Below are 20,872 nucleotides of genomic sequence, written 5' to 3' on the forward strand. Positions count from 1 at the left end.
GAAATATGCGTAAGGCTATGCTGTCAAAATAGTTGCTTACTAAAACTGATAAACAACTTATATTTGTACAAAATTGGGGTGAAAGGGGTGAAATTGAGGTGTCAATATTGGGAGGGGGAAGAACAGTAGACGCCCCCCCCCCCCCTGATCTATATACAGTACCAGTCTAAAAATTTGGACACACCTACTCATTCAAGGGTTTTTCTTTATTTTTACTATTTTCTACATTGTAGAATAATAGTGAAAACATCAAACTTATGAAATAGCACATATGGAATCATGTAGTAACCAATAAAGTGTTAACCAAATCCAAATATATTTTATATTTCAGTTTCTTCAAAGTAGCCACTGTTTGCCTTGATGCCAGCTTTGCACACGCTTGGCATTCTCTCAACCGGCTTCATGAGGTAGTCACCTGGAATGCATTTCAATAAACAGGTGTGTCTTGATAAATGTACATTTGTGGAATTTCTTTCCTTCTTAATGTGTTTGAGTCAATCACTTGTGTTGTGACAAGGTAGGGGTGGTATACAGAAGATATCCCTATTTGGTAAAAGACCAAGTCCATATTATGGCAAGAACATCTCAAATAAGCAAAGAGAAACAACAGTCCATCATCACTTTAAGACATTAAGGTCAGTCAATCTGGAACGTTTCAAAAACTTCCAGTCACAAAAACCATCAAGCGCTAAGATGAAACTGTCTCTCATGAGGACCGCCACAGGAAAGGAAGACCCAGAGTGACCTCTGCTGCAAAGCATAAGTGTGTTAGAGTTAACTGCACCTCAGATTGCAGCCCAAATAAATGCTTCACAGAGTTCAAGTAACAGACACATCTCAACATCAACTGTTCAGTAGAGAATGCGTGAATCAGGACTTCATGGTTGAATTGCTGCAAAGAAACCACTTACTAAAGGACACCAATAATAAGAAGAGACTTGCTTGGGCCAAGAAACACGAGCAATGGACATTAGACTGGTGAAAATCTGTTCTTTGGACTGATGAGTCCAAATTTGAGATTTTAGTTCCAACCGCCGTGTCTTTGTGAGACGCAGAGTAGGTGAACGGATGATCTCCACGTGTGGTTCCCACCGTGAAGCATGGAGGTGAGGTGTAATGATGTGGGGGTGCTTTGCTGGTGACTATGTCAGGGATTTATTTAAAATTCAAGGCACACTTAGCCAGCATGGCTACCACAGCATTCTGCAGTGATACTGCAGACATCTGGTTTGTGCTTAGTGGGACAATCATTTGTTTTTCAACAGGACAATGACCCAACACAACTCCAGGCTGGGCTATTTGACAAAGAAGGATAGTGAAGGAGCACTGCATCAGATGACCTGGCCTCCACAATCACCCGACCTTAACCCAACTGAGATGGTTTGGGATGACTTGGACCGCAGAGTGAAGGAAAAGCAGCCAACAAGTGCTCAGAATATGTGGGATCTCCTTCAAGACTGTTGGAAAAGCATTCCAGGTGAAACTGGTTGAGAGAATGCCAAGACCGTGCAAAGCTGTCATCAAGGCAAAGGGTGGCTATTTTGAAGAATCTAAAATATATTTTGATTTGTTTGACACTCTTTTGGTTACTGCACGATTCCATATGTGTTATTTCATAGTGTTGATGTCGTAACTATTGTTCTACAATGTAGAAAATAGTAAAAATCAAGAGCAACCCTTGAATGAATAGGTGTGCCCAAACTTTTGACTAGTACTGTGGATATATATATATATATATATATATATATATATAGTTTTAAACGCATTTCCTGTAATTCTACACAGTTTGACATTACTTATTATCCCTCTCTTGAGGTTTATTTTGAGGGGTATATGGAGGGGGATTTTGAAAACACAGTATAAGTGAAAGGATAAGTGGAAATATTTATTTTAGGAATAAACAAACTTCCTGCATTTCAACACATTTTGCCATGGTGCAGAGAGAAAAATGTGCGGTTTTATAATGCTATTCTATACATTTTGTCATGAGTCTGAGATAAAATGTTGCCGTTTTAAAGCTAATTTCCTGCAATTCTACACATTTTGCCATGGGGCAGAGAGAAACATTATCTGTTTTAAATGAACTGCCCTGGAAACATCTCACTTTTAACAGTTCAAATTCTGTTAACTGATACCCAAATCATGTTGATGACTTCTCCTATACTCTTAACCACCTCAAGCTTCTATCTCAAACAGACCATTTAAAAAATGCTTTCTATTTCCTCGTAGAGGATGATGTCATTGCATGAATATGTTTTGTGACCGGTATACGCCCACACCATACCAACACAGAAAAGCTGCTTTTTAAAATACTTGATTAACATTTTTTGGAAGGAAACTATTTCACTCATATTGTAACTACAGTGCCTTCAGAAAGTATTCATACCCCTTGATTTATTCCACATGTTGTTGTGTTGCAACCTGATTAAATAAATACAATTTCTCACCCATCTACACACAATACCCCATAATGACAAAGTGAAAATATGTTTTTAGACATTTTAACAAATATTTATTGAAAATAAAATACAGAAATATCTAATTTACATAAGTATTCCCACCTCTGAGTCAATACCTTGTAGAAGCATCTGTTTTCACTTCATTATGGGTTATTGTGTGTAGATGGGTCAGAAAAAAAATGAATCCATTTTGAGTTCAGCCTATAACACAACAAAATGTGGAATAAGTCAAGGGGTATGAATACATTCTGAAGGCACCATAATTATAGATCATATTTCATAGACATATGGAAACAGTGGAAAGTTAATTTAAAGGTCGACTTTGTGCATAAATGCAAAAAATAATGGCTATTATTATATCAATGCACCATCATACCAGGTAATTTAATACTTACATTTTTGTTTATTTTATAAATGGATTAATATCTGTTCTCCAAAATGTATTTAAAGACCCCAATAGTTATTTTGTTGTTAGAGTTTGTTCTTTGTCAGGCAGGCTATATAGCCTGTCTGCCCATCCACACTGCTCTGGCCAAACTGACGTTTCTTCTCCGATAGAGCACCGTCAGGCAAAGCCTATTTTGCAAGAGGCATATGGTCCTGTTCACAGTGTAACTAAACGATGCTATCGATTTAAATAACTCGCTTCGGTAACACTCTGCTATTTGGGATAATCGGGAAGTCTCTACCCCATTGAAGTTGACATTTCAAATGGTTAAGGTATCGGTTAATGTTAGGGTTAGGTAGTAAGGGTTAATGTTAGGGTTAAGCTAGGTGTTACGGTTAAGGTTAGGGAGGGTTCAGTGTATAGCATAGCACTATTCGTATCCAAACGGGATAGGGATCCATTTACCGACCTCCTTGACACACACCGGGTCACGTGACAGATTCTGCACATTTTAAAAAGAACGGGATATCCTTCAATTCACACCAGGGCTTCACCGAGGTGGCTAAATGACTCCCCGGTGCCAGTTGACCGACTTTCGCACCTTCGCAGCCCTTTTGTGCAATTGTCAGAGGAGCGTCAACGGAACAACGCGCTGAACGCACCAACGACACATGAGGCTTCATAATCAAACCTGTTGACTGGGGCCCCGTACTAATTTTTATCCTCGTTTATATTCTTATACGAAGTTGATCTACAGTCTGCAGAGAAATCAAATTGGAGGGCGAAAAGTGGGGCTATCCTCTGTCATTATTAATATTTGCTCGGGATGGCAGTTAACTTTAGATGCGCAGTTCAAACCTTAGTTTTACTGGGCTGTGTGATTATCCTCAGTAACGTGCTATGTCCCGTTGGTGCGTACCTCTACAACAACCGCTATGCAGGGTAAGTGAGGATTCTCATTCATTTCTGAGCTTTGTGACTGGAAGATAAAGTTGAATCCTGAGCTCTCATTCGTGTTGAAAACTTGAAGTTGAACACCTATGAGGTAAAACAAAGAAGGGTAAAACATAAAAGGAATTATCTGTATTTTAAAGGGGCAATCAGCAGTTGCTACATCCATTTTTGGATTCATTCATTCATGAAATATAGCCTACCCATTGATTCTGGAAGATTATAACATAGGCTATCAATGAGTCATGAACTTAGTTAAACTGTCATATCCCATCAGAACTCAAAATATAAGCTTGTTTTACTCCAATGTTGATAAATAAAGTAAATGTCAACAACCACTAAAAACATAGTGAAAACAATGCATGTGATATCATGGATGGTAGCCTTTGCATCCATAGCTCATTCTACGAATTTGAGAGTGGTTAGGCCTACATTTCTCTAGCCCTATCCCTCAGCTTTTTACCGAAACAGAGGCGGGGACGCTTTGTTATTGTTTCTACTTTGCTGATTTAAGTTGGTCTACTGAAAGTAATTCTATCCTCAGATGAAGCATGGGGTTTACTTCCCCTCATCTCCTGTTGAAAAGAGATGGATTTTCCAAAGCAACTTTGTATGTGTGAGTGCACGTTTTTCTCTCGTATGGATAGTAAATAATCCTTGCTGGAGACACGTGTTTTCTACTTTGTGTATTCGAGACATATGGAACACCAAGATGTTATGATGGATGTAAGATAAGCCTACAGTTGTCACGTTTTGGCCCCACAGCTCTTATGATAAGTGCTGGCTAGTTAGAGATGCAGCAACTGCAGTTGATACCAGACAGATCAGGGAAAATGGAACATTGGGAGACAGCCTCTTTTGGGACAGAGAACCTCAGAAGAGAACCTGGCTGTGGTGAAGTTCTGGAATTCACAGAGTTCCGTCAAGGTGCATGGGGCACACCGAGGGGGCACAGAGGGAACATTTTGGGCGCCTGAAGCACATTGGGGAACTGAGGGATAGTTTAGAGTACACTTTGGGCAATTTTAGAGGGTATTCCTGAGCAAGTAATTGCTCTCCTCTAGGCATAATTTCAGGGAGCTTTGGGGTAGTTTTGGGAGGCACAGCAGGATCCCATCTGTCCTTCCATAGCCCCACCCCCCTCGTTCCTGGATCCTGGACTTGTTCCAAAAGCCCCGGTAACCCACCCAAACCCTAGCTGCTCAGCACAGACCATCCCACTTTATCAAGGTAGGAAAACCAGGGCAAGGAAACAAGACTCCCGACGCTGACACTGTAGGGAACTCTGTGCCGTTCTGTTCAGAATTCCTTATACTGTATGATAGTGGGTGTTGTCCCACTGAGTTTTAATCTGTTGAAGGATTGCACAATGAGCCTTGAGTCTTAAGGACTAAATGGTCACTATTGTTGTTAAATCTTTGTGATTATATGAGTTTGCTTTCGGTAATTATCATGTCTCCTGTTGGTTGAGCATGGTCTAATACCAGTGTTTCCCCTAGGATTTTTTTCAGCAGAGGTGGTAAAGTTAGCATGGGGGGGTAGTGAGCGTGGCCAATTGCACGGTTCTAAAGCTAATTCCCTGCAATTCTACCCGCTTTGCTATGCAGCGGAGAGAACATTTTACAGTTTTAAAGCTAGTTTCCTGCAATGCAATTTTTTTTTCATGGGGGCTGAGAGAAATATTTCTGTTTTAAAGCTAGTTTCCTGCAATGCAAATTTTTTTTCATGGGGGCTGAGAGAAATATTTCTGTTTTAAAGCTAATTTCCTGCAATTCTACAACCTTTTCCATGGCTTAATGTCATGATGCTATAAATAGATCGGGAGACAGGCACAGGAATGTGTAATAGGGGTTTTATTTTCCAAATGACAGCGTGCCTTGTAAAGGCATGGGGACGAAGACCAAACAAACACGTAACAAAACACAGGGTTGAAACCCAAACAAAATAGCGAAGAGTACCTCCAATAAATACGCAATCGCACATTGATTATCACATGGGATGAGACCCGTAATCATCTGCACCATATAAGTGGCACGAAAGCCAAAACAACATAGCACAGGTTCTCACACGACCAATGGACATAGCAACAATAATCAACAGGACAATGGTGAACAAAGGCCACACTCATACAATTACTAATCAATGGGAATAGGGACCAGGTGTGCGTAATGACAGTTCCGGAGGGATCCATGACAGTACTCAGCATTTTTGGACACCGATTATGGCCGATTACATTGCACTCCACGAGGAGACTGCATGGCAGGCTGACTACATGTTATGCGAGTGCAGCAAGGAGCCAAGGTAAGTTGCTAGCTAGCATTAAACTTATCTTGTAAAAAACAATCAATCTTAACATAATCACTAGTTAACTACACATGGTTGATGATATTACTAGTTTAACTAGCTTGTCCTGCGTTGCATACAATCAATGCGGTGCCTGTTAATTTATCATTGAATCACAGCCTGCTTCACCAAACAGGTGATTTAATAAGCGCATTCGCGAAAAAAGCACTGTCGTTGCACCAATGTGTACCTAACCATAAACATCAATGCCTTTCTTAAAATCAATACACAAGTATATATTTTTAAACCTGCATATTTAATTAATATTGCCTGCTAACATGAATTTCTTTTAACTAGGGAAATTGTGTCCCTTCTCTTGCATTCTGTGCAAGCAGAGTCAGGGTATATGCAGCAGTTTGGGCCGCCTGGCTCGTTGCGAACTGTGAACTGTGACCATTTCTTCCTAACAAAGACCGTAATTAATTTGCCAGAATTGTACATAATTATGACATAACATTGAAGGTTGTGCTATGTAACAGCAATATTTAGACTTAGGGATGCCACCCGTTAGATAAAATACGAATGGTTCCATATTTCACTGAAAGAATAAACATTTTGTTTTGGAAATTATTGTTTACGAATTTGACCATATTAATGACCTAAGGCTCGTATTTCTGTGTGTTATTATATTATAATTAAGTCTATGATTTGATAGAGCAGTCTGACTGAGCGGTGGTAGGCAGCAGCAGGCTCGTAAGCATTCATTCAAACAGCACTTTCTTGCATTTGCCAGCAGCTCTTCGCTGTGCTTCAAGCATTGCGCTGTTTATGACTTCAAGCCTATCAACTCCCGAGATTATGCTGGCAATACTAAAATACCTATTAGAACATCCAATAGTCAAAGGTATATGACATACAAATTGTATAGAGAGAAATAGTCCTAAAATAACTACAACCTAAAACTTCTTACCTGGGAATATTGAAGACTAGTGTTAAAAGGAACCACCAGCTTTCATATGTTCTGAGTAAGGAACTTAAAACGTTAGCTTTATTACATGGCACATATTGCACTTTTACTTTCTTCTCCAACACTTTGTTTTTGCATTATTTAAACCAAATTGAACATGTTTCATTATTTATTTGAGACTAAATTGATTTTATTGATGTGTTATATTAAGTTAAAATAAGTGTTCCTTCAGTACTGTTGTAATTGTCATTATTACAAAGAAATGTAAAAATCGTCCGGTTAATCGGTATCGGCTTTTGTTTGGTCCTCCAATAATCGGTATCGGTGTTGAAAAAATCATATTCGGTCGACCTCTAGTTGAAACCTAAACAAAAGAGCGAGGAGTGCCTCGAATAAATACACAATCACACAATGATTATCACACGGGACGAGACCCCTAATCATCTGCATGATATACGTGACCAGAAAGCCAAAACAACATAGCACATGACCAATGGACATAGAACTTTAATCGACAGGACAATGGTGAACAAAGGGCACACTTATACAGTAACTAATCAATGGGAATAGGGACCAGGTGTCACGCCCTGACCTTAGAGAGCCTTTTTATTTCTCTATTTGGTTAGGTCGGGGTGTGATTTGGGTGGGCATTCTAGTTTTTCTATTTCTTTGTTGGCCGGGTATGGTTCCCAATCAGAGGCAGGTGTCTATCGTTGTCTCTGATTGGGGATCATACTTAGGCAGCCTTTTTTCCCACCTTAGTTTGTGGGATCTTGTTTTCGTGTAGTGCCTGTGAGCACTCCAGTCGTTACGTCTCGTTTGCTGTTTATTGTTTTTGTTGGTGAGTTTCTTTATTAAAGATGTGGAACTCTATGCACTCTGCGCCTTGGTCCGATCCATCATTAAACGATCGTGACACCAGGTGTGCGTAATGACTGTTACGGAGGGATCCGTGACACTTATGCCGTGTTCTTATGCAATCTGAGTGACTCAAACATTATAACAAAATCCATCGAGGCCCCATACCATGCCATTTTCTTTCTACGTACTTTATATCTGGTTTTAGTTGTTTAAGTTTACACTGAAAACTATCAAAATCATGACATTACCCTGAGGAAGGCACAGTGACCCTGAGGAAGGCACAGTGACCCTGAGGAAGGCACAGTGACCCTGAGGAAGGCACAGTGACCCTGAGGAAGGCACAGTGACCCTGAGGAAGGCACAGTGACCATGAGGAAGGCACAGTGACCCTGAGGAAGGCACAGTGACCATGAGGAAGGCACAGTGACCCTGAGGAAGGCACAGTGACCCTGAGGAAGGCACAGTGACCATGAGGAAGGCACAGTGACCCTGAGGAAGGCACAGTGACCCTGAGGAAGGCACAGTGACCCTGAGGAAGGCACAGTGACACTGAGGAAGGCACAGTGACCCTGAGGAAGGCACAGTGACCATGAGGAAGGCACAGTGACACTGAGGAAGGCACAGTGACCCTGAGGAAGGCACAGTGACCCTGAGGGAAGGCACAGTGACCCTGAGGAAGGCACAGTGACACTGAGGAAGGCACAGTGACCCTGAGGAAGGCACAGTGACCCTGAGGAAGGCACAGTGACACTGAGGAAGGCACAGTGACCCTGAGGAAGGCACAGTGACCCTGAGGAAGGCACAGTGACACTGAGGAAGGCACAGTGACCCTGAGGAAGGCACAGTGACCATGAGGAAGGCACAGTGACCATGAGGAAGGCACAGTGACCCTGAGGAAGGCACAGTGACCATGAGGAAGGCACAGTGCCCATGAGGAAGGCACAGTGACCCTGAGGAAGGCACAGTGACACTGAGGAAGGCACAGTGACCCTGAGGAAGGCACAGTGACACTGAGGAAGGCACAGTGACCCTGAGGAAGGCACAGTGACACTGAGGAAGGCACAGTGACCCTGAGGAAGGCACAGTGACCCTGAGGAAGGCACAGTGACCCTGAGGAAGGCACAGTGACCCTGAGGAAGGCACAGTGACCCTGAGGAAGGCACAGTGACCCTGAGGAAGGCACAGTGACCATGAGGAAGGCACAGTGACCCTGAGGAAGGCACAGTGACCCTGAGGAAGGCACAGTGACCCTGAGGAAGGCACAGTGACCCTGAGGAAGGCACAGTGACCCTGAGGAAGGCACAGTGACACTGAGGAAGGCACAGTGACCCTGAGGAAGGCACAGTGACCATGAGGAAGGCACAGTGACCCTGAGGAAGGCACAGTGACCCTGAGGAAGGCACAGTGACACTGAGGAAGGCACAGTGACCCTGAGGAAGGCACAGTGACACTGAGGAAGGCACAGTGACCCTGAGGAAGGCACAGTGACCATGAGGAAGGCACAGTGACCCTGAGGAAGGCACAGTGACACTGAGGAAGGCACAGTGACCCTGAGGAAGGCACAGTGACCCTGAGGAAGGCACAGTGACCATGAGGAAGGCACAGTGACCCTGAGGAAGGCACAGTGACCCTGAGGAAGGCACAGTGACCCTGAGGAAGGCACAGTGACCATGAGGAAGGCACAGTGACCCTGAGGAAGGCACAGTGACCCTGAGGAAGGCACAGTGACCCTGATGAAGGCACAGTGACCATGAGGAAGGCACAGTGACCCTGAGGAAGGCACAGTGACCCTGAGGAAGGCACAGTGACCATGAGGAAGGCACAGTGACCCTGAGGAAGGCACAGTGACCATGAGGAAGGCACAGTGACCCTGAGGAAGGCACAGTGACCCTGAGGAAGGCACAGTGACCCTGAGGAAGGCACAGTGACCCTGAGGAAGGCACAGTGACCCTGAGGAAGGCACAGTGACCCTGAGGAAGGCACAGTGACCCTGAGGAAGGCACAGTGACCCTGAGGAAGGCACAGTGACCCTGAGGAAGGCACAGTGACCCTGAGGAAGGCACAGTGACCATGAGGAAGGCACAGTGACCCTGAGGAAGGCACAGTGACCATGAGGAAGGCACAGTGACCCTGAGGAAGGCACAGTGACCCTGAGGAAGGCACAGTGACCCTGAGGAAGGCACAGTGACCATGAGGAAGGCACAGTGACCATGAGGAAGGTACAGTGACCCTGAGGAAGGCACAGTGACCCTGAGGAAGGCACAGTGGTGCCAAAACGTTGGTAAATACCCATTAAATTGCTGGGAGATTACACATGGAGTGTGCGACTTTCTTTATTTTGATATTTTATAGTTTATTGTCCGTTAGTCAGCACCTCCACACAAACTATTACTCTGGGTGTGCGCCAGCTCATGTTCTTTTTATGTAAGTTTACACTGAACACATTTTACCATCCCGAAACAAAATATTAGTATTATTAATATATATTTTAGTTTTTTTGTAGTGGCAGCCACAATTTGTGTGCTGCGGCTAAATACATAAAGCGGAAACCCTGAATACAGTACACTTGTCAGATCTTGATATTGTGATACAGAAGGACTATGTGCCCCTATTCCCTCAACAATGGGGCACACAGAGTTGGGTATATTGAAGGTGGGCCTACAGTACAGAGTGGAGCGATAATAGAATTTCTCTCGGTATCCAAAAGGACTACAGAGAAGTGCCTTCTGTCTTAGTGCCAAGGGCTCAGTTAAAAGGTTACTGCCATAGAGAGAGCTGAGTGAAATGTCAGATTGACAGCTTAAAAGACAGCTTTAGCCTAGAAAGAAATGCTACCAGTGCACAGCAGGCTTTAAAGACACACTGAGACACACTGAGAAGGCAGTGCCAGCGTTTTGACAGAGAGTCTATGATCCATGGGGATCGCTATGACAAGGAAAAGATGGGTCAATTTGGGTGACGATAAAACACCTTTCAGGAGTAGAACTAGACTGCAGCCTTGGTGGATTGTTTTGAATTCTATAGGGTGCACTTTGTCATATGATGTCATTGTCGCTCAAATCTGACTAAGAAGTCGTTATTATTTAAAATGCCATTGATAATGTATCATAGGGAAACAAAAGAGAAAGCCACTATCTGTTGTTTCAGAACCAGCATGTATGGGCATAGAAACATAGAAATGAAATGGTGTATTGGACATTGCATGAGCTACACAGTTTTCAAGTTTGGGGTGGAAAGGGATTTTGCCCTAGATGAAGGGTCTCTAAGTCATGCTCTAACCTGTAGGCAATGAGGCTGCGTGTAGCATTGGGGAAGGGCTGTTGGTGGCATTTCTTGTGGCCGCTGGAGTGGGGTGTAATGCCCCTTTGTTCCTTCTCTCCCTCATCCCTATAAGCGGCCCTGGGCCACCTTTGTTTAAGGGGGCCACAACACAATGTGTCACAGTGTGAAAGACCTGGTGGAAAATGGAAACATGATAGAGAAAGGCATAAATAGACAGAGGGAGAGAGAGAGTGCTATAGGGAGTGGGGAAGAGAAATAGAGAGAGAGAGCTATAGGGAGTGAAGAAGAGAAATAGAAAGGTGGAGAGAGAGCGCTATAGGGAGTGAGGAAGAGAAAGAGAGAGAGAGAGAGAGTGCTATAGGGAGTGAGGTAGATAAAAAGAGAGAGAGAGAGAGAGCGAGAGAGAGAGCTATAGGGAGTGAAGAAGAGAAATAGAAAGGTGGAGAGAGAGCGCTATAGGGAGTGAGGAAGAGAAAGAGAGAGAGAGAGAGAGTGCTATAGGGAGTGAGGTAGATAAAAAGAGAGAGAGAGAGAGAGCGAGAGGGAGGGAGAGAGCTATAGGGAGTGAGGAAGATAAATAGAGAGAGAGAGAGAAAGAGAGAGCTATAGGGAGTGAGGAAGAGAAATAGAGAGAGAGAGAGAGCTATAGGGAGTGAGGAAGAGAAAGAGAGAGAGAGAGAGAGAGAGAGGGAGAGAGAGAGCTATAGGGAGTGAGGAAGAGAAATAGAGAGAGAGAGCTATAGGGAGTGAGGAAGAGAAAAAGAGAGGGGGAGAGAGCGCTATAGGGAGTGAGGAAGAGAAAAAGAGAGCGAGAGGGAGAGAGAGAGAGCTATAGGGAGTGAGGAAGAGAAATAGAGAGAGAGAGAGAGCTATAGGGAGTGAGGAAGAGAAATAGAGAGAGAGAGCTATAGGGAGTGAGGAAGAGAAAAAGAGAGGGGGAGAGAGAGAGAGCTATAGGGAGTGAGGAAGAGAAAAAGAGAGGGGGAGAGAGCTATAGGGAGTGAGGAAGAGAAAAAAAGAGCGAAAGGGAGAGAGAGAGAGCTATAGGGAGTGAGGAGAGAGAGAGAGAGCTATAGGGAGTGAGGAAGAGAAAAAGAGAGAGAGAGAGAGAGCTATAGGGAGTGAGGAAGAGAAAAAAAGAGCGAAAGGGAGAGAGAGAGAGCTATAGGGAGTGAGGAGAGAGAGAGAGAGCTATAGGGAGTGAGGAAGAGAAAAAGAGAGGGGGAGAGAGAGAGAGCTATAGGGAGTGAGGAAGAGAAATAGAGAGAGAGAGAGAGAGCTATAGGGAGTGAGGAAGAGAAAAAAAGAGTGAAAGGGAGAGAGAGAGAGCTATAGGGAGTGAGGAAGAGAAAAAAAGAGCGAAAGGGAGAGAGAGAGAGCTATAGGGAGTGAGGAGAGAGAGAGAGAGAGAGGGAGCGAGAGGGAGAGAGAGAGAGAGACAGAGAGAGAGAGCGAGAGAGAGAGAGAGCTATAGGGAGTGAGGAAGAGAAATAGAGAGACAGAGAGAAAGAGAGAGCTATATGGAGTGAGGAAGAGAAATATAGAGAGAGAGAGCTATAGGGAGTGAGGAAGAGAAATAGAGAGCGAGAGGGAGAGAGAGAGAGCTATAGGGAGTGAGGAAGAGAAAAAAAGAGCAAGAGGGAGAGAGAGAGAGCTAAAGGGAGTGAGGAGAGAGAGAGAGAGAGAGCTATAGGGAGCGAGGAAGAGAAATAGAGAGAGAGAGCGCACGGAGTGAGGAAGAGAAATAGAGAGAGAGAGAGAACTATAGGGAGTGAGGAAGAGAAATAGATAGAGAGAGAGAGCGCTGTAGGGAGTGAGGAAGAGAAATAGAGAGAGAGAGAGCTATAGGGAGTGAGGAAGAGAAATAGAAAGGTGGAGAGAGAGCGCTGTAGGGAGTAAGGAAGAGAAATAGAGAGAGAGAGAGAGAGCTATAGGGAGTGAGGAAGAGAAATAGAGAGAGAGAGAGCGCTGTAGGGAGTGAGGAAGATAAATAGAGAGAGAGAGAGAGAGAGAGCTATAGGGAGTGAGGAAGAGAAATAGAAAGGTGGAGAGAGAGCGCTATAGGGAGTGAGGAAGAGAAATAGAGAGAGTGAGAGCTATAGGGAGTGAGGAAGAGAAATAGAGAGAGAGAGAGCTATAGGGAGTGAGGAAGAGAAATATATATATAGAGAGAGAGAGCTATAAGGAGTGAGGAAGATAAATATATAGAGAGAGAGCTATAGGGAGTGAGTGTAACGATGTGAAATGGCTAGCTAGTTAGCAGTGGTGCGTGCTAATAGCACTTCAATCGGTGACTTCATTAGCTCTGAGACCTTGAAGTAGTTTTTCCTCTTGCTCTGCAAGGGCAATGGCTTTTGTGGCGCGATGGTTAACGATGCTTCGAGGGTGGCTGTTGTCTATGTGTTCAGAGGGTCCCTGGTTCGAGTCCAGGTAGGGGCGAGGAGAGGGACGGAAGCTATACGGTTACAAAGTTCATATTATGAGTTCCCACAGGAATGTAAACATTGATTCCAAGAGCTTGGATATAGCCTAACGAGAGCTGTCTGTGACAGGTGCTGAACTATGCCAAGTCCCATTTGTGACACGCCTTCATTAAGAGTTTATAGGGAACAGTTGTTTCCGTTTAGTTGAAATACCACACTCATACATCCATACAGTTAATAGTTTCATTTCAAATGTAATTTAAACCGGACGGGAAATGGATTCCTATGCAAAGCTTTACAGTACAGTATGAATCTGGTCGCTGACTTGATGTACTGTGTGGAGAAATATGAAAGCCAATCCATGAAAGCTTAGGTGGTTGATATGGTTTCAGTTAGTCAAACACAAGGGATAGATGTGGGACTAGCAGACTGGTTTCCTTCTAATGATGTTGTTGTCTTTATGACAGTATTGTTAGTGTAGATACATTCTCAGTGTGTCTAGGGATTGCCTTTATATCCTATGAAGACAGGAGATTCAGATGCAGTGTTAGACAGATGAGAATAAGAATTGACTGCTAGCCCCAATGGAACATCAGAATCACATGAAGTGTTTTTCATTCATCTGTTTCCCATGTTTACACCTGAAAGGAATTGCTAGGGCTTCAAACAGTCCTATGATTGACGTTGTTTGCTACTGAATCTAATAATGTGGTATGGATTTTTAGGTTATTTTCACCAATGTGTTTCATAGTCAGGGTCAGGGCTCTAAATTGCGATCCTATTGGTCGTACATCCTCCTAACTATTTTGCTGTGTAACCTGGAATTTAGATTTAGCACCATTGCGCCTAAAGAAATATTCGCCCAGATAATAAGCTACACTGAATGGCAAAAATGATATGTGCCGTTGGGAGCAAAGTTTATATATTTGTATTGTCCGATGTGTGCAAAGCCAATAGGCTAGACTACATTGTATAATTTCACCTCACCTGTGAGAGTAAACAGAACATTCAGGAACTCTTGGAGGACAGTGGATTGGAAGTTGATGAAGGTGCTTCTTCTTTGTTAAAAAAAAGTATGTGTTTCAGCTCTCAGCCACAGTTTTCAAACCTATAGTTTTATAGGCTTTAGGCTCTTTGCCTCAGACTTTAGGTCTAACAGATGGGAAAGTTAAGAAGGGTTTTTACATTGTCTTTATGGGTTCAGGGACCAGTCAAAATAGGTATACAAAACAAAACATGATGTGATTGGTAAATTAGTATAAAAAATTTGACCAATAGCAGGCCAATTTGAAATATATAAAACCCGACTTCATTTGCCGCTCTGTAAACCCTTTCTTACCTGGAAAGTCCGGTAGCCCCAGTGCTCACTTCCCTTTGCACCTCACCTGTGAGAAGCATGATGCACACGGGCAAGTCTGATTAGGCTTCACTGTACCAACTGTGAGCAGGGCCTACTACATAGCCCAGCCCCTAAACCGTCATGCTTCACCCCTTTACAATTGTCTATAGTCCAAACCACTTGTCTCTAGTCTAAACTGCTAGTCTCTAGTCCAAACCACTTGTCTCTAGTCTAAACTGCTAGTCTCTAGTCCAAACCACTTGTCTCTAGTCTAAACTGCTAGTCTCTAGTCCAAACCACTTGTCTCTAGTCTAAACTGCTAGTCTCGAGCCCAAATCACTTGTCTCTAGCCCAAACCACTTGTCTCTAGCCCAAACCACTTGTCTCTAGCCCAAACCACTTGTCTCTAGCCCAAACCACTTGTCTGTAGCCCAAACCACTTGTCTCTAGCCCAAACCACTTGTCTCTTGCCCAAACCACTTGTCTCTAGCCCAAACCACTTGTCTCTAGCCCAAACCACTTGTCTGTAGCCCAAACCACTTGTCTCTATCCCAAACCACTTGTCTCTATCCCAAACCGTTTGTCTCTATCCCAAACCACTTGTCTCTATCCCAATTTTATTTTTTTTATTTTTTTTTATTTCACCTTTATTTAAACAGGTAGGCTAGTTGAGAACAAGTTCTCATTTGCAACTGCGTCCTGTAAAATTGGGTGGGCTATTTACCGATAGACTATGTACAGCTGCAGCGATCGGTTAGCTGCTCAAATAGCAGATGTTTGAAGTCGATGAGGGAGATAAAAGTCTCCAACTTCAGCAAACCGCTTGTCTGTAGCCCAAACCACTTGTCTCTATCCCAAACCACTTGTCTCTATCCCAAACCGCTTGTCTGTAGCCCAAACAAATTGTCTCTAGCCCAAACTGCTTGTCTCTAGCCCAAACCACTTGTCTCTAGCCCAAACTGCTTGTTTGTAGCCCAAACCACTTGTCTCTAGCCCAAACCGCTTGTCTGTAGCCCAAACAAATTGTCTCTAGCCCAAACTGCTTGTCTCTAGCCCAAACCACTTGTCTCTAGCCCAAACTGCTTGTTTGTAGCCCAAACCACTTGTCTCTAGCCCAAACTGCTTGTCTGTAGCCCAAACCACTTGTCTCTATCCCAAACCGCTTGTCTGTAGCCCAAACCACTTGTCTCTAGCCCAAACTGCTTGTCTGTAGCCCAAACCACTTGTCTCTAGCCCAAACTGCTTGTCTATAGCCCAAACCGTTCAAACATTATGACTCTTATCACCTGATCTACATTTTTTTTTCTATTGTGGATTTGCATGATTTCTGAAATGATAATTCCATTAACCATGTCTTGAACTCTACACTAAGCCTACTTGCTGGCCGCTAACTGTTTGTTTGATAACAAAAAAATGTATTCAGTTATTTACAGTTTTTCTCAGTCGCTTTGGTGCATTTTTCACATCATCCCTAACATGTGCAAAATAATAAGTGCATTTCTCAGAACAATTTGTACAAACTGCAATATACAATAGATATGTTTCTAAAGCTAGTCAGTCACTAAAAATCCTTAGTACATCTCTCAAAAGTAAACATTCATGCCAATGATCATATCAGTGTCATCAGAATGATAAGTCATTGAGTCATTGTTCACGAACAAGGTCGTCTAAATGTTTAGGCATGTTGTCAATGTAACTGTGTACTTTGACAGTATTACCTGATGTAAACTTAGGCTACAGTTTGGATGACAGTTACTGTATTGAAAATGCACAAGGCTGCACTTCTATGGCATATATCAATTTCAACAGTACTATTTACATATTACTGTATGTGGGTTATTGATTGAAAGAGACTGGACAACCCAAGGGGCACAAAGGGAAACAAACTAAATTAGAAAGAAACACAGGAAACCTTCCCTTCCAATGCAACATGGAAATAATCTTTTGGAATGCCTTATCCATCCTCTGCAGCCGTCTACTGTGATGTCCTCACATGCTGCATCCATTGCAGCCAGCAGGGTCATCTGTGTGTGTGGCTGACGATCGTACACCTTCCCCCTCCATGCTGAAAATAACTCCTCAATTGGGTTAAGGAATGGTGAATAAGGTGGGAGGAATTCTATGAGCATCCTCGGGTGGGTCACAAATCATTGCCTTATGATGTTTGATCGATGGAAACTCACATTATCACAAATGACCACATACTTTGGCAAATCCTCTCTAAACAGACCCCTCTCATCATCAGGGATGAGAGCCCTGTAGAGAGTCTCTAAAAAGTTGAGTAGATGCTGGGTGTTGTATGGCCCTATAAGGGGGATATGGGTTAGGACACCATGCTCCGAAATAGCAGCACACATGGTGATATTTCCTCCCCATTGGCCTGGCAAATCCACAGTAGCTCTGTGACCGATGATATTCCGACCCCGCCTTCTGCATTTGGTCAGGTTGAAGCCAGCCTCATCCACGTATACAAAGTTGTGAGAGTGTTCACTTGATTCCAACTCCATGATACGCTATATCCCAGAACACACAGTTGAATTTGTTTTGGTAAGGAAGAGTGACATAAAATGTACATATATTGCATGTTCCTTCCACAGCAATGTAAATGTGTGCAGTTTATTCTTACTATCACTATAAAATGTTGCTGTAAAGTAGTTACATAGATATATGTTTTACCTGTACATACTGGTACCGTAGCTCCTTAACTCTGTCCTCATTCATGCTGTTCATTGGGGCTCCTAACCAGTGCTACCAATGAACAAAGTTCATTCAATACAATGATATACAGTAGTAGGCTAAACAATATTTTTGGTTTTATATATTTATATTTTTTACAATGATATACAGTAGTAGGCTAAACAATATGTTTGGGTTTATATATTTATATTTTTTACAATGATATACAGTAGTAGGCTAAACAATATGTTTGGTTTTATATATTTATATTTTTTACAATGATATACAGTAGTAGGCTAAACAATATGTTTGGTTTTATATATTTATATTTTTTACAATGATATACAGTAGTAGGCTAAACAATATGTTTGGGTTTATATATTTATATTTTTTACAATGATATACAGTAGTAGGCTAAACAATATGTTTGGTTTTATATTTTCTCATCAGAGTTCTGGCATTCTTTATTTTCCTGAAATCTCACCAGGTATGTAAAGGTTATGTTAAGTTCACCTTGTCTACATTTAGATGTTTTCAAATGATGTAAATGTGTGTGGTATGTCTTTAGTTTAATGCTTGGATCTTAATGTACATTCATGTTATTTAAGACCCCTGATTCTCAAATGTCTCAATTGAATCTGTGTTGTAAAAACAAATCTCTGTCCCATCACATCACCTGTGTGTGGAACACAAAATGCTGTAACACGATCCTATAATGATCTGTCAGCCAAATTGTTTGGCACTGGTATGACCCTGTCATCTATCCCAGATCTTACACTAAAACAGGACCCAGCCCATGCCTTAACCCTCTCTCTCGCAATGAAGTGTCATTCTCCAGTCGTGTAAAAAGGGAGAATGCATTAACTCTGACACTATGGCTGAGAAATGTCATAGAGTGATGTGCTCTTAGTGAAGTAATTTATAATCTGACTGAATTCATGAAACTCTTTCATCCTGACTGTGGTTTGTATAGGGGACAGATGACTTACAGACACAGATAGGTGGGCCTTATGAGGTAGTTAGTAGCTCCAGTACCACACCCTCCACCTACTCTAGGGAGTCCTCAGCCGTAACAAAGATCCTCTCACGTCACTAGGGAATTAAAGATGCCTTATAAAGATTTTGTATAATTTCAGACAGTAGTTTTGAAAGTAACCCTCAGGAGCCCAAACCGGTCCCCGAAAATGTTGCACAATTGTTCACAACGTCACCAATTTCTTGTGATATGTTCTGTGCTGAAAAAAAAGATAAATACAAATAAATAAATTAAATCCTGAAATTCGTACACTATGTTACGAATTTGTAAGTGCTTAAGATCCTGTTCAATCTCTTTAGAAATGGAAAGGAGAACGATAGGAGCGACGCTATCATACTGTACTGTGTAGTACAGTGGTTCCCAAACTAGGGATTGTGACCCCATGTGGGGTCGCCTGATATGAAAGTGGGGTCGCGGGAGAATTTCCCAAATCCTAAAGAAATAAATATACACTACCATGCAAAAGTTTGGGGTCACTTAGAAATCTCCTTGTTTTCCATGAAAACATAAATGAAATGAGTTACAAAATGAATTGGAAATATAGTCAAGACATTGACAAGGTTATAAATAGTGATTTTTTATTGAAATTATAATTGCGTCCTTCATACTTTTCAATCGTCAAAGAATCCTCCATTTGCAGCAATTACAGCCTTGCAGACCTTTGGCATTCTAGTTGTCAATTTGTTGAGGTAATCTGAAGAGATTTCACCCCATGCTTCCTGGGAGACAAGTTGGATTGGCTTGATGGGCACTTCTTACGAACCATACGGTCAAGCTGCTCCCACAACAGCTCAATAGGGTTGAGATCCGGTGACTGTGCTGGCCACTCCATTATAGACAGAATACCAGCTGACTGCTTCTTCCCCAAATAGTTCTTACATAATTTGGAGCTGTGTTTTGGGCCATTGTCCTGTTGTAGGAGGAAATTGTCTCCAATTAAGCGCCATCCACAGGGTATGACATGGCGTTGCAAAATGGAGTGATAGCCTTCCGTCTTCAAGATACCTTTTACCCTGTACAAATCTCCCACTTTACCACCACCAAAGCACCCCCAGACCATCACATTGCCCCCACCATGCTTGACAGCATCTTTTCATTTTTCTGCTTCTCATGAATGTTATTATTTGTGATCCGAACACCTCAAACTTAGATTTGTCTGTCCGTAACTTTTTTCTTCCAATCTTCCTCTGTCTAGTGTCTGTGTTATTTTGCCCATCTTAATCTTTTCTTTTTATTGGCCAGTCTGAGATATGGCTTTTTATTTGCAACTCTGCCTAGAATGCCAGCATCCCGGAGTCACCTTTTGCAGGTGCTATTTAATGAAGCTGCCAGCTGAGGACTTGAAGCGTGAAGCGTTTGTTTCTCAAACTAGACATTCTAATGTACTTGTCCTCTTGCTCAGTTGTGCACCGGGGCCTCCCAGTCCTCTTTCTATTCTGGTTAGAGCCAGTTTGCGCTGTTCTGTAAAGGGAGTAGTACACAGCGTTCTACGAAATCTTCAGTTTCTTGGCATTTTCTCACATGGAATAGCCTTCATTTCTCAGACAAGAATAGACTGAAGAGTTGCAGAAGAAAGTCCTTTGTTTCTTTCCATTTTGAGCCTGTAATCGAACCCACGAATGCTGATGCTCCAGATACTCAACTAGTCTAAGGAAGGCCAGTTTCATTGCTTCTTTAATCAGAACAACAGTTTTCAGCTGTGCTAACATAATTGCAAAAGGGTTTTCTAATGATCAATTAGCCTTTTAAAATTATAAACTTGGATTAGCTAACACAACGTGCCATTGGAACACAGGAGTGATGGTTGCTGATAATGGGCCTCTGTACACCTATGTAGATATTCCATAAAAAATCATCAATTTCCAGCTACAATAGTAATTTACAACATTAACAATGTCTATGCTGTAATTCCCATGGTGAATGGCTAGGCCTGCTACGCTATGAAACAACACACTATTGCAGAGACTTTGATATTAACGGATGCAATTGATATGGTGAAAACAACATGTGAGGAGGCAGAGGCACAGAAACTCACATCAATATCTTTGCCAGATAACACTGTTAAATAAAGACTTTATGCTCTGAACGATTAAAAAACTCCCCAACTGATGTTCTCCAATTGGACGTTAGCTGTGAGGTCCGAGATGCCCATGAATTGACTTTTGTTCGCTATGCATGTCGGGGAATTCTATTCACAAGAACATGTA

General features: G+C 42.6%; 1 protein-coding gene across 2 annotated transcripts in view; it reads left to right on the forward strand.

The window, feature by feature from the left end:
• Positions 1-2,987: 2,987 nt before the first annotated feature.
• cpa6 (carboxypeptidase A6) overlaps positions 2,988-20,872 on the forward strand; it is a 46,222-nt gene continuing 28,337 nt past the window's right edge. Inside the window, exon 1 of one of the 2 annotated variants that reach the window (XM_036934955.2) lies at positions 2,988-3,789. In XM_036934955.2, coding sequence (XP_036790850.1) covers positions 3,674-3,789 — 116 coding nt within the window. In that variant the 5' untranslated portion in view covers positions 2,988-3,673. The remainder of the gene's footprint in view (positions 3,790-20,872) is intronic. The other variant, XM_036934956.2, reaches the window with a different exon arrangement.

Source organism: Oncorhynchus mykiss, chromosome 11, assembly GCF_057628025.1.
Source record: "Oncorhynchus mykiss isolate SJ-2025 chromosome 11, ASM5762802v1, whole genome shotgun sequence".
NCBI lineage: Eukaryota > Metazoa > Chordata > Actinopteri > Salmoniformes > Salmonidae > Oncorhynchus > Oncorhynchus mykiss.